The 15,690-nt window shown below is 36.2% G+C and overlaps 1 protein-coding gene across 5 annotated transcripts in view; it reads right to left on the bottom strand.

Annotated features, from left to right (window-relative positions):
* Positions 1 to 2,712: 2,712 nt before the first annotated feature.
* Positions 2,713 to 15,690, bottom strand: part of LOC121376835 (ras-related GTP-binding protein C-like) — a 34,126-nt gene continuing 21,148 nt past the window's right edge. For 4 of the 5 annotated variants that reach the window (XM_041504619.1, XM_041504622.1, XM_041504623.1 and 1 more), the window contains 2 exons: positions 15,147 to 15,286; positions 11,473 to 12,354 (listed from right to left, as the gene is read on the bottom strand). In XM_041504619.1, the coding sequence (XP_041360553.1) occupies positions 12,212 to 12,354; positions 15,147 to 15,286 (283 nt within the window). In that variant the 3' untranslated portion in view covers positions 11,473 to 12,211. Of the gene's footprint in view, positions 3,949 to 11,472; positions 12,355 to 15,146; positions 15,287 to 15,690 lie in introns of those variants that run through there. The other variant, XM_041504620.1, reaches the window with a different exon arrangement.

Raw genomic sequence — 15,690 nt, 5'->3', positions numbered from 1 at the left:
GAGCCTTGCGGAGCACTCACTCAGGGTTTGGAGTTGGCATCTGGATTAAAAATCCCATGCCTCGACTGGGATCCGAACCCAGTACCTACCAGCCTGTAGACCTAACCACGAGGCCGGTCCATATGGACAGAGAGAAGTGGGGAAAGAAAAGTAATCTTTCCCTAAGGAAAGGAAATGTTTTATTTAACAACACACTCAACACATTTTATTTATGGTTATATGGCGTCGGATTTATGGTTATGGACCACACAGATATTGAGAGAGGAAACCCGCTGTCGCCACTTCATGGGCTACTCTTTTCGATTCGCAGCAAGGGATATTTTATATGCACCATCCCACAGACAGAGTAGTACATACCACGGCCTTTGTTAAACCAGTTGTGGAGCACTGGCTGGAGTGACTGACACAAAGAGGTGTGATATCATTTTATGCTGATATGACTGCACCTGTACATTTATTGTTCATATAAATGTGGGAAAAGAAAAGTGATCTTTCCCTAAGGAAAGAAGAAAAAAAATCTTTCCCCTCGAGATACGTTATGACGTCATAAACAGTGCTTCAATATAGGCAGTTAATTTGGTGTATTGCCTCATAGCGAGTTGAGTATTCTCTAAGTACATGACTGTTAAATGTTAAAAGTGAGAGGCATGCTTTGAACGGTATTGCCTCATAGCGAGTTGAGTATTCTCTAAGTACGTGACTGTTAAATGTTAAAAGTGAGAGGCGTGCTTTGAACGGTATTGCCTCACAGCGAGTTGAGTATTCTCCAAGTACGTGACTGTTATATGTTAAAAGTGAGAGGCGTGCTTTGAACGGTATTGCCTCATAGCGAGTTGAGTATTCTCCAAGTACGTGACTGTTAAATGTTAAAAGTGAGAGGCATGCTTTGAACGGTACTGCCTCATAGCGAGTTGAGTATTCTCCAAGTACGTGACTGTTATATGTTAAAAGTGAGAGGCGTGCTTTGTTACAGACATGTTTTAGTTACAATACTAAACAGTTATAGCATTGTTTTGATTAGGGGGATGGGATTTAGTTCAGTTGGTTGAGCGCTCGCTTGAGGTACTTGCACCGCAGGATCGAACCACGTTGGTGGATTCGTTCAACTGATTGGGTTTCTTCTCGTTCCAACCAGTGCACAACAACTGGTCAAAGGCTGTGGTATGTGCTTTCCTGTCTGTAAGAAAGTGCATATAAAAGATCCCTTGCTGCATTTAGAAAATGTAGTGAGTTTCCTCTATTGACTATGAGTCACAATAACCAAATGTTTGACATCCAATAGCCGATAATTAACATATCAATGTGCTCTAGTGGTGTCGTTAAACAAAACAAACTTTACTTTGTTTTGATTAGCTTACTGTATTTAAGATTGTTTGACATCCAATAGCCAATGATTAAATAAATCAATGTGCTCTGGTGGTGTCATTAAACAAAACAAACTTTAATAGTTTAGTATAAAATAATCCCGATGAAATCTGAAAGTTGTAGTGTAATGTATTAACTATATTTTGCCACATCATTAATTTATTTTTATTTGTAGCTTTATAAATTTAATTTAACATACCAGATTAATTAAACAGGACTGTTAAAAAAGCATAAACATTTGCATAAAAACAGTTTTGGCACAGAAAGATTAAAATTTAATTAAGTTTCATTGATTTATTAATTTAAAAAATATATTAAATTCCAGTGTTACTATAGAAACTGTTCCTTTGAACTGCTGAAACAAAAGTATGAAAATAAGCTGAAATGAATGAATATGTAAAAGAATTATGTGCGTCGCATTCCATAAATGTATTCAGTGTCACTCACAGTTACATCTATAAGACATTCACCTTAATGCATGTTAAAAAATGTGAGTTCGATCCCCGTCGATGGCCCCATTGCGCCATTTCTCATTCCAGCGCTCGCTTGATGCACGTTTGGTCTGGGATCGATCCCCGTCGGTGTGCCCATTGGGCTATTTCTCACTCCAGCCAGTGCACCACAACTGGTATATCAAAGGTCACGGCATGTACTACCCTGTCTGTGGGATGGTGCATATAAAAGATCCCTTGCTGCTAATCGAAAAAGAGTAGACCATGAATGGGCGACAGCAGGTTTCCTCTCTCAATATCTGTATGGTCCTTAACCATATGTCTGACGCCATATAACCGTAAATAAAATGTGTTGAGTGTGTCGTTAAATAAAACATTTATTTCTTTCTAAATACAGATACAAATTTGGCTTGTACCCCACCATCCACCTCCACTAGAGACTGTGCCCTCCCACCAGATGTCGTTTGTACAAGCTTACTCTGGATGGTAAAATTTCATGAAAATAACTTTGGCAAAGAAAATATTACATAAAAGCAAAACTACATAATTTTTTTTACCTAAGCATCATTATTACATTGTAAATACTACATCCATTCTGAATATATGAAAGACTTAGGTTTACGGAGACCTACAGGTAAAAGACTATCAAAGGATTAAAATAAATTTGTGATACTAATGTTTAAATAATTCATAGTGAACATCCAAAATACTGGCATATATATCCTCGCGGTATGGCTTTTGGTGCGGATAAGCAACGATGTCGCGTAGTGTAAAAATAACCATGTTTTTCTTGTCATTATTGACAGAGACATAATAACTAAATCAGGGTTTCTGCCAGAGGGTAAAATTGGTATGGCACCATACCCAGATGTTTTGGCAATTTAAAAAAAAAAAATTAAAGTTAACCTTTTAACAAAATTAATTACTCTTTATCATTAACCCTAATCCTAAACTTAACCAATTTTTTAATGGGAAGCCCCCCATACCCCCGGTTGATAGTGGATGCATTAAATTCCATAGCGCCACACCCAAAAATTTCATTCTGGCAGAAACACTGCTAATATATATATATATATATATATATAAAATATAAACATCAAGTTCAATATATAGTGAGATTTTTAATTTTAGTTTTAGTTTTAGTTTACTTGTGTATCTTGTAATATTCTAACTTTTTTGATGCAGTATTTATTTTAAAGCACTGGTACTGGGTAACAACACGCAAGTTTTAATGTCATGACTGGACTCGAGAATAATCAAACTGAAGTTCTGTGGCATCAGATTTAGGTCGTCAACAATTGCCGAAGTATTACACAGTCCCCTTTAGCCCTCCCCTACAACATATCAATAAGGGGAGAGCTAGAAGTGACTCGAGCTACAAGAATGATAACATGTCACATTAATACATTAACTATAATTGTTTATTATTATCTGTGTTGTGACTATACCATAACTCATATATAGATATATGTGCCATAGAATACATAATTTGGCACCAAAAACAATTTATTAAGTCAACAGACAGAATTTTACATGATTAGTCAAAATAAATTAAGTCATCAAGAAAACATTATCTTGCCAAATTCCACTGTCTGTGATTCTTCTTTAAGACAGCTTTAACAAGAAGATCGTAACAAAATTCAAAACCATTCAGCTAGCTGCTTCATAGTTCGTAGTCCATCCAATTAGAATTTACAAAACCAAATTAACATCTTCCATCCAATCAGCGTGCTACATTATAACATTATAGGCTGTAGTTCTTTCATTAAGAATATACATAAACAATATTTGCATCTTCCATCCAATTAGTTTGCTACTTATCAGTTGGTAATTCAACAAATCAAGACCAATTTTTACAAAAGTGAACACATTCCAAAGAATCCTGCCACGTCAGAGTTCATAATTCAACCAATCAGGATCCATATTACAAAACGGATATATCAAATAACCAATCCAGAAGTAGCTCCTTTATTTCAGCCAACCAGAATTATTTTTCTTGCAGTTAACTTCTTTAATTCAGCCAACCAGAATTATTGTTTCTTGCAGTTAGTCAATTAGAATGACGTCTCTGAAGAACCAGTCAGATAACCAATAAGAACTGTTTGTCATCTTTTGGTCTTTCCTACAACATGTAACCGTCATCTTTAACAATAAAATAAATTATCAACTTAATCCAAGGCAGATAATCAAATCTGAAAAAATTGGTTCTGAATCTAGTATAAACTCAAAATGCTTTTCATGAGAGCTAACTAAGTGATTATTAAGAAACAAAAATGATCTGGAGATCTAAGTATATGTTTAACAATCTTATTGTTATGTACAAATAAGAACAGAAGGCACAATAGTGACAACAAATTTAATTATGTTTTTGGTAAAGTTTTTCTTCAAATTTACTTTAAATTTTGCATAAAACTACAAATTTGTCTAAAATATAACTTAGCACCCTATAAATATGTCAAAATGACAATAAAAATCAACTTCTTTACAAATTTGAGTTTTCAGAATTTCATACATAAAAAATTAACAATGTTAATGGAAACTAAAGACATTAACCCACTATTGGCACATGCTATTTTTAATATAAAAATAAATTGCTATTAAAATCTTAGTTCAGGTTGCCTATATATAATACCATATTTAAGAGCAGTTGTATATGGCAAGTCAAATACCATGTAAAAAGAAATTATTGAAATCTTTACAGTATGAATTATAGGCCAAAACCAACTTTTCTTCAGTGCTAACTTTGATTCAAACTCCATTCAGAGCCATGTACAGAGATTATTGTCAAGGTCAAGGTCATTGTGAACTTGCATGATCGAGTGATGGCTAATTAATCAACCAGTATAGTTTAATTAAATAAAATGACAAAATCATAATATTTTTTATTATGCACTGAATATGTGCTATAGGGTGTATACTACCAAATCAAATCCCATAGACGACAATAGTAACATATGCGGCTAAAACTCCTACCTGCAACGTATCAACCGACATAAACGCCACGGATATAAATACTACCACCCCTTACACTTAAAGTGAATCAGAAAAAAATGGGGGTCAATCTGCTCGTTTCTGAGATAACGGGTAGCGTCTATGACTACCCTAGTTTCGCACAAAATTTGAGTACTTTTTTTTACAGGTACCCCATACATGTTTCAAGCACAAGGCTACTTGACACATTGGTACTAGATGAAATAAAATTGCACATTTATTTTACCCAGATGAAACTATTATTTTTTACAACCAACACACTCACATTTATAACCAATCACAGGACTTGTGGTGTTCACTTCTCTATCAAAAGTTGGGTGCACCTCAAACTATGACCCAGCCGGAAGTTATTTGGTATAGTACTACCTGGTGGACCCATTCTCTGATTTGGGTTTTGTTCCTGTCTTAACCAGTGCCTCTCGACTGGTATATCAAAAGTCAAGGTGTGTGCTGCCCTGTCTGTGGGGAAAGTGTAGCAGGTTTCCTTTAAGACTATGTGTCGGAATTATTAAATGTTTGACAAATAATATTGTTAAAGTTTGTTTTGTTTAATGACACCACTAGAGCACATTGATTTATTAATCATCAGCTATTGGATGTCAAAATTCAAACATTTCATAATGTTTTAGATAAGTCTTAGAGATGAAGGCTGCTACATGTTTCTATTAGTAGCAGGGGATCTTTTATATGCAACATCCCACAGACAGAACAGCACATACCACGGCTTTTGATATACCAGTCGTAGTGCACTGGCTGGAACTAGAAATAACCCAATAGGACATCAGGCTACGTCCCAACCCTTTGTGTAAGAACTGGTATCCAACGTCAATTAATGTAATATTCTTTATGATATACCAGTCGTAGTGCACTGGCTGGAACTAGAAATAACCCAATAGGACATCAGGCTACATCCCAACCCTTTGTGTAAGAAATGGTATCCAACGTCAATTAATGTAATATTCTTTATGATATACCAGTCGTAGTGCACTGGCTGGAACTAGAAATAACCCAATAGGACATCAGGCTACATCCCAACCCTTTGTGTAAGAAATGGTATCCAACGTCAATTAATGTAATATTCTTTATGATATACCAGTCGTAATGCACTGGCTGGAACTAGAAATAACCCAATAGGACATCAGGCTACATCCCAACCCTTTGTGTAAGAAATGGTATCTAACGTCAATTAATGTAATATTCTTTATGATATACCAGTCGTAGTGCACTGACTGGAACTAGAAATAACCCAATAGGACATCAGGCTACATCCCAACCCTTTGTGTAAGAACTGGTATCCAACGTCAATTAATGTAATATTCTTTATGATATACCAGTCGTAGTGCACTGGCTGGAACTAGAAATAACCCAATAGGACATCAGGCTACATCCCAACCCTTTGTGTAAGAAATGGTATCTAACGACAATTAATGTAATATTCTTTATGATATACCAGTCGTAGTGCACTGGCTGGAACTAGAAATAACCCAATAGGACATCAGGCTACATCCCAACCCTTTGTGTAAGAAATGGTATCTAACGACAATTAATGTAATATTCTTTATGATATACCAGTCGTAGTGCACTGGCTGGAACTAGAAATAACCCAATAGGACATCAGGCTACGTCCCAACCCTTTGTGTAAGAAATGGTATCCAACGTCAATTAATGTAATATTCTTTATGATATACGTCGTAGTGCACTGGCTGGAACTAGAAATAACCCAATAGGACATCAGGCTACGTCCCAACCCTTTGTGTAAGAAATGGTATCCAACGTCAATTAATGTAATATTCTTTATGATATACCAGTCGTAGTGCACTGGCTGGAACTAGAAATAACTCAATAGGACATCAGGCTACGTCCCAACCCTTTGTGTAAGAAATGGTATCCAACGTCAATTAATGTAATATTCTTTATGATATACCAGTCGTAGTGCACTGGCTGGAACTAGAAATAACCCAATAGGATATCAGGCTGGGGGCAGGATGTAGCCCAGTGGTAAAGCGTTCGCTTAATTCGCGGTCGGTCTGGGATCGATTCCTGTCGGCTCATTGGGCTATTTCTCACTCCAGATCAAAGGCCGTGGTATGTGCTATCCTGTCTATGGAATGGTGCATATAAAAGATCCCTTCCTGCTAATCGAAAAAAGAGTAGCCCATGAAGTGGCGACAGTGGGTTTCCTCTCTCTCAATATCTGTGTGGTCCTTAACCATATGTCCAACGCCATATAACCGTAAATAAAATGTGTTCAGTTGTCATAAAATAAAAACATTTCCTTCATTTATCCTCTATGGTTACCAAAAACAACAATAATTAACATCCACTTTAATGTCGGTTATCATTCCATTTCAGATTTCTCATTTTATGCAAATGAGCAGTTATCAAACTGATGAAAATCAACTTATAAGAGAATATAATAATTACAAACAATAACACCAAACGGACTTAATGATAAAATTTTATTTAAGGTAATATATATTATTATCTTAAATCAATAAAAAGAAACCATTACTTAAACCTATACATCTTCTAATAAAATAATTGTGGCATCAATATGATTTACAAACCAGACAGTGATACCTTAATGTGTACATTTGTCTTAACTGTTTTTCTTATTTTCTTTGAATAAACTACTTTTATTTGCTGACCCTGGTTGAGTGGGGGGGGGGGGGGGGCCAGGGGGGGGGTGGCTGAAAAATATCACAGAAAAAAAAAAGTAACAATTTAGTATAGGAAAAAATAAAAATCACAGGAAAAAGGTCACAATTTTAATATAGCAAAATGTATGGGTTTGCAGAGTACTGAATGTGGTTAAATTAAAAGAAAGTGGCATCATAGTAGGCAGGGGGACTTGTTAAACTTATTGATTAGGGTGGGTTTGTAGAGTGGCTTCTTGTACCTGGGATAATTAGGCTAGATTAAAGAAAATGGCTTCATATGATACAAGTTTCTAGGGGGTTTGGGGGTAAACGTTTTCTGTAAACTTTTGAAAACTAGATCTCCTGAAATACAATTTCCTGAATTATACAAGTAAAGTTTCATATGCACATCTATGTTTCATACTTGGTAATAATGGACTGAAAAAACCCACCTTTTCAGTCAACCACATTAAAAAAAAAAATCTTCCAAATTCATGTTACATTATAATCAATGTCATAATCAGTTCAAAACTGACACAACTGATTGGCAACTGACATAAAGAGGTGTGATATTATTTTAAGCTGTTATTACTGCACATATACATTTGAAGAGTTCAGGCGCAAAACGAGATATAAACCATTTTCTTTCTAGTTTTTAGTTAAAGCCATTATTGTATGTCAGTAAGGGCTAATCGTAGGCCCACTGGTTTGCTGCAAAACGTGATTGATCCTGATGAAATTGTATTGGGTAAATCCCGGGTTTAAAAAATTTTTAAATGCGATATACGGCAATTAAAAAAAACATTTTTAATAAAAATGAAAAATGGATATATCGCGTTTTGCGCCCAAACTCTTCATTTATTACCCATATGGACAGTAAAGTGTTTTATTTAACGACGCTACTAGAGCACATTGAGTTTTTTTTATCTTATCATCGGCTATTAGACATCAAACATATGGTCATTCTGACACTGTTTTTTTTAGAGGAAACCCACTGTCGCCACATAGGCTACTCTTTTACGACAGCCAGCAAGGGATCTTTTATTTGCGTTTCCCACAGGCAGGATAGCACCAACCATGGCCTTTGTTGGACCAGTTATGGAACACTGGTCGGTGCAAGTGGTTTACACCTACCCATTGAGCCTTGCGGAGCACTCACTCAGGGTTTGGAGTCGGTATCTGGATTAAAAATCCCATGCCTCGACTGGGATCCGAACCCAGTACCTACCAGCCTGTAGACCTAACCACGAGGCCGGTCCATATGGACAGAGAGAAGTGGGGAAAGAAAAGTAATCTTTCCCTAAGGAAAGGAAATGTTTTATTTAACAACACACTCAACACATTTTATTTATGGTTATATGGCGTCGGATTTATGGTTATGGACCACACAGATATTGAGAGAGGAAACCCGCTGTCGCCACTTCATGGGCTACTCTTTTCGATTCGAAGCAAGGGATATTTTATATGCACCATCCCACAGACAGAGTAGTACATACCACGGCCTTTGTTAAACCAGTTGTGGAGCACTGGCTGGAGTGACTGACACAAAGAGGTGTGATATCATTTTATGCTGATATGACTGCACGTGTACATTTATTGTTCATATAAATGTGGGAAAAGAAAAGTGATCTTTCCCTAAGGAAAGAAGAAAAAAAATCTTTCCCCTCGAGATACGTTATGACGTCATAAACAGTGCTTCAATATAGGCAGTTAATTTGGTGTATTGCCTCATAGCGAGTTGAGTATTCTCTAAGTACATGACTGTTAAATGTTAAAAGTGAGAGGCATGCTTTGAACGGTATTGCCTCATAGCGAGTTGAGTATTCTCTAAGTACGTGACTGTTAAATGTTAAAAGTGAGAGGCGTGCTTTGAACGGTATTGCCTCACAGCGAGTTGAGTATTCTCCAAGTACGTGACTGTTATATGTTAAAAGTGAGAGGCGTGCTTTGAACGGTATTGCCTCATAGCGAGTTGAGTATTCTCCAAGTACGTGACTGTTAAATGTTAAAAGTGAGAGGCGTGCTTTGAACGGTACTGCCTCATAGCGAGTTGAGTATTCTCCAAGTACGTGACTGTTATATGTTAAAAGTGAGAGGCGTGCTTTGAACGGTATTGCCTCATAGCGAGTTGAGTATTCTCCAAGTACGTGACTGTTAAATGTTAAAAGTGAGAGGCGTGCTTTGTTACAGACATGTTTTAGTTACAATACTAAACAGTTATAGCATTGTTTTGATTAGGGGGATGGGATTTAGTTCAGTTGGTTGAGCGCTCGCTTGAGGTACTTGCACCGCAGGATCGAACCACGTTGGTGGATTCGTTCAACTGATTGGGTTTCTTCTCGTTCCAACCAGTGCACAACAACTGGTCAAAGGCTGTGGTATGTGCTTTCCTGTCTGTAAGAAAGTGCATATAAAAGATCCCTTGCTGCATTTAGAAAATGTAGTGAGTTTCCTCTATTGACTATGAGTCACAATAACCAAATGTTTGACATCCAATAGCCGATAATTAACATATCAATGTGCTCTAGTGGTGTCGTTAAACAAAACAAACTTTACTTTGTTTTGATTAGCTTACTGTATTTAAGATTGTTTGACATCCAATAGCCAATGATTAAATAAATCAATGTGCTCTGGTGGTGTCATTAAACAAAACAAACTTTAATAGTTTAGTATAAAATAATCCCGATGAAATCTGAAAGTTGTAGTGTAATGTATTAACTATATTTTGCCACATCATTCAATTTATTTTTATTTGTAGCTTTATAAATTTAATTTAACATACCAGATTAATTAAACAGGACTGTTAAAAAAGCATAAACATTTGCATAAAAACAGTTTTGGCACAGAAAGATTAAAATTTAATTAAGTTTCATTGATTTATTAATTTAAAAAATATATTAAATTCCAGTGTTACTATAGAAACTGTTCCTTTGAACTGCTGAAACAAAAGTATGAAAATAAGCTGAAATGAATGAATATGTAAAAGAATTATGTGCGTCGCATTCCATAAATGTATTCAGTGTCACTCACAGTTACATCTATAAGACATTCACCTTAATGCATGTTAAAAAATGTGAGTTCGATCCCCGTCGATGGCCCCATTGCGCCATTTCTCATTCCAGCGCTCGCTTGATGCACGTTTGGTCTGGGATCGATCCCCGTCGGTGTGCCCATTGGGCTATTTCTCACTCCAGCCAGTGCACCACAACTGGTATATCAAAGGTCACGGCATGTACTACCCTGTCTGTGGGATGGTGCATATAAAAGATCCCTTGCTGCTAATCGAAAAAGAGTAGACCATGAATGTTGAGTGTGTCGTTAAATAAAACATTTATTTCTTTCTAAATACAGATACAAATTTGGCTTGTACCCCACCATCCACCTCCACTAGAGACTGTGCCCTCCCACCAGATGTCGTTTGTACAAGCTTACTCTGGATGGTAAAATTTCATGAAAATAACTTTGGCAAAGAAAATATTACATAAAAGCAAAACTACATAATTTTTTTTACCTAAGCATCATTATTACATTGTAAATACTACATCCATTCTGAATATATGAAAGACTTAGGTTTACGGAGACCTACAGGTAAAAGACTATCAAAGGATTAAAATAAATTTGTGATACTAATGTTTAAATAATTCATAGTGAACATCCAAAATACTGGCATATATATCCTCGCGGTATGGCTTTTGGAGCGGATACGCAACGATGTCGCGTAGTGTAAAAATAACCATGTTTTTCTTGTCATTATTGACAGAGACATAATAACTAAATCAGGGTTTCTGCCAGAGGGTAAAATTGGTATGGCACCATACCCAGATGTACTGGGTAACAACACGCAAGTTTTAATGTCATGACTGGACTCGAGAATAATCAAACTGAAGTTCTGTGGCATCAGATTTAGGTCGTCAACAATTGCCGAAGTATTACACATAGTCCTCTTTAGCCCTCCCCTACAACATATCAATAAGGGGAGGGCTAGAAGTGACTCGAGCTACAAGAATGATAACATGTCACATTAATACATTAACTATAATTGTTTATTATTATCTGTGTTGTGACTATACCATAACTCATATATAGATATTATGTGCCATAGAATACATAATTTGGCACCAAAAACAATTTATTAAGTCAACAGACAGAATTTTACATGATTAGTCAAAATAAATTAAGTCATCAAGAAAACATTATCTTGCCAAATTCCACTGTCTGTGATTCTTCTTTAAGACAGCTTTAACAAGAAGATCGTAACAAAATTCAAAACCATTCAGCTAGCTGCTTCATAGTTCGTAGTCCATCCAATTAGAATTTACAAAACCAAATTAACATCTTCCATCCAATCAGCGTGCTACATTATAACATTATAGGCTGTAGTTCTTTCATTAAGAATATACATAAACAATATTTGCATCTTCCATCCAATTAGTTTGCTACTTATCAGTTGGTAATTCAACAAATCAAGACCAATTTTTACAAAAGTGAACACATTCCAAAGAATCCTGCCACGTCAGAGTTCATAATTCAACCAATCAGGATCCATATTACAAAACGGATATATCAAATAACCAATCCAGAAGTAGCTCCTTTATTTCAGCCAACCAGAATTATTTTTCTTGCAGTTAACTTCTTTAATTCAGCCAACCAGAATTATTGTTTCTTGCAGTTAGTCAATTAGAATGACGTCTCTGAAGAACCAGTCAGATAACCAATAAGAACTGTTTGTCATCTTTTGGTCTTTCCTACAACATGTAACCGTCATCATTTTTGTTCTACAATTCCGTTGGAATGAATAAGTTCTGAATTGGTTGAGTTTAATGTAGAAGCTGGTAAATTGTTCTTTTTGATGCTAAACACTTCTTGTATGGCATTTCGAAAACAATGCACGTTGTAGTCTATTAAACCTGCAAATAGAAGGAAGCTACATTTAACAAGAAAAGCAGATTTTGTTTAATAACACTCCTGTATATTGCTTAATTGGTATTCGAGATTAAATTTCTTGGCCAGTATCCCAATTGGATACTAACATTCCAAAATCTGGTATCCCACCTGAGAATTTTGTATTATATGGCATCCCAGTGGGATACTGGGTTCTTGAAGTCTGGTATCCAAAATTAAATTCTGGTATCCCCGGGATATCGGGATACCGTTAATCTCGAACACTGTTAATTGGTGGTTATTAAGTGTCAGCTACAAGGCACTTGCCTCACTTGGTCAACAATATCAAGGAAGAAAATTACTGTCTACACATAAGCTACTCATATCAAGTAAAGTTAAAAGTAAAAGTTTATTTTATTTAACGACACCACTAGAGCACATTGATTTATTAATCATTAGCTATTGGATGTCAAACATATGGTCATTTTGACAGTCTTAGAGAGAAAACCCGCTACATTTTCCCATTAGTAACAAAGGATCTTTTATATGCACCATTCCACAGGCAGTATAGCACATACCACAGCCTTTGATATACCAGTCGTGGTGCACTGGCTGGAACGAGAAATAGTTCAATGGGCCCACCGACGGGGATCGATCCCAGACTGACTGCACATCTAGTGAGTATTACCACTGGGCTATGACCCGTCTTCCTATGAATTAGTAGCAAGAGTTATCTTATATTACATACAATTGTGACCAAAACAGACATGCACACACAATAGTCTTTGATGTATACCAGTCATAGAGAACTAATAGGGCTGGGAAACTCCCAAATAAAACTAACTATCCACCAAACTATGTAATTAACAGCTAATTGACAAGAACCAAGACGGCTATAATTAGAACTTAACACAATTGAAAATAATGGACTACTAAAATGAAACGATGAACCAATTCCAATACTTATGATTTGAAAAGCATTGGTGAGCAATAAACTCCTCTCTTGAAATCATGTAGGAGAGCAATTGCTCTCAAGTGTCAAATTTACAGAAATTCTGAGTAAACTAAATGAATGAAATCAGCAATATTATGAGTTGAGTAGTTTTTGCCCATGCAGAAATCGTTTTGTGTGAGCTAATGTTCATGTGTGAGTTTCTCTTTTTTTCAATATGAATTGATTTTATTTGTCTGGGTATTTTTTTTTTTTATTACTTTTTTTTCTTTTTACTGAAATTATAGGGCTACCATTAACAATGCTGGTGTCAAGGCCTGATGCATCAAACATTGAATTTGGGGATTAAAAAAAAAAAAGAAAAAAAAAAAAAGAAAGATATTGATGGAATTATAAAAATGATATGATGTAAATATTATGGTGGCAGACACTGATGAATGTCCATGTCAAACAGGACCACAGTCCCCAGAGCACATCCTGCAATTCTGCCCCCTCTACAATGAAGGCAGGATAAAGCACTGGCCGATCGGAGCAACACTGGCTGTCAAGCTTTGGGGTTCCAAAGAAGACTTGACAGAAATAGTGTTTTTTATCACCACAATCGGACTCCTAATCTAAAGCATGATCAACTATAGCTTGAACACAGAAGAAGGAAAGTTTGTTTTATTTAACGACGCCGCTAGAGCACATTGATTTTTTTATCTTATCATCGGCTATTGGACGTCAAACATATGGTCATTCTGACACTGTTTTTAGAGGAAACCCGCTGTCGCCACATAGGCTACTCTTTTTACGACAGGCAGCAAGGGATCTTTTATTTCCGCTTCCCACAGGCAGGATAGCACAAACCATGGCCTTTGTTGAACCAGTTATGGATCACTGGTCGGTGCAAGTGGTTTACACCTACCCATTGAGCCTTACGGAGCACTCACTCAGGGTTTGGAGTCGGTATCTCGATTAAAAATCCCATGCCTCGACTGGGATCCGAACCCAGTACCTACCAGCCTGTAGACCGATGGCCTGCCACGACGCCACCGAGGCCGGTCGAACACAGAAGAAGAAGAAGATATTATGGAATTCAATCTCATCTTACGCTTCTCACCCAGAATCTAGGATCTCGGAAATACAGAATTTTGCTAAAATGGCAATTTGATTACCACCATCACCATTATCACCATCACTACTACCAGTGACAGGTCTAGCTCTGAACAGGTAGAACATTTCACCAAATTATCTATTAAATAATTCTTTTTTACAGAAACCCAGTTATTTTGTAACAAAATATAAATTATGACAAAAACTATTTTGTCAAATAAAAATAAAAATCGCCAATTGTTTTTAAAGTTCGTTACTGACAAAAATGGCAAGTGCCATAGCTAACCGTGATCGACTATGACAGGCCATAGGATTTTAAATTTCGTGGGAAACACTTTTTCCGTTCCGTGCCTTGTGATAATGGGAACCCATCGGAAACTGTTTTTTAAAACTAATTATTTATATATATATATTATTTTCGTTGAATAGTCGTACTCAACATAATAATCAATTAAAACGAACGTTCGGTTCCGTGATTTTATCCACACGGTACTGTGGAAACCATCGTTTCCGTGAAATCTAAGGGCCTGCCTGACTACCACTGTTAGAGTCTAAATGTAAGCAGTGTTTTGATTGGTGATAAGTACCTTGTTTTTTAAAACTGTCTTCTGTGGAAACAATCGTTTCGGAAACCTGCCGTTACCGTGAGTATCTAATGGCCAGTGTTTTGCCTGATAAGTACCACTGTTTTTTACTGTCTTCTTGGAAAAATTGTTTCGTAAGCACTGTTAGTATTTAAATGTAAGCAGTTTTTTGATTGGTGACAAGTACCTTGTTTTTTAAAACTGTCTTCTCGCAGTATGCAGACGAGTGCCAGATAGCGGTTCACTTCACGCAGATACAGAATCGTGTTCGTGTTCAGTTTGATGATCGAAGCAGACTGGTTGTCAAACGCTCCGTCATCTTTACTCCTGAAAACAGATTACAAAAATGTCCTTAGTTCTTATTTCTAAAAAACAGATCATACAAAATTCCTTATTCCTTACTCCTGAAAACAGATCACACAAAATTCTTTATTCCTTACTCCTGAAAACAGATCACACAAAATTCCTTATTCCTTACTCCTGAAAATAGATCATACAAAATTCGTTAGTTCTTACTCCTGAAAACAGATCATACAAAATATTTTAGTCCTTACCCTGAAAGAATATCATGTAAGATTTCTTATAAAAACAAAATATGTTAAACTGTGTATTCCTTTTTCCTGAAAACGATCATGTAAAACTGAAGTGTATATTCCTTACTCCTGAAAACAGATCACATAAAATGCAACATTCCTTATTCGTAAAAAAAAAACATCACACAGACCTCAAAA

The sequence above is a fragment of the Gigantopelta aegis genome, chromosome 7 (genome assembly GCF_016097555.1).
Source record: "Gigantopelta aegis isolate Gae_Host chromosome 7, Gae_host_genome, whole genome shotgun sequence".
Lineage (NCBI taxonomy): Eukaryota > Metazoa > Mollusca > Gastropoda > Neomphalida > Peltospiridae > Gigantopelta > Gigantopelta aegis.
The sequence above is the reverse complement of the archived record's forward strand: the minus strand, read 5'-3'. Positions and strand labels throughout refer to the sequence as shown.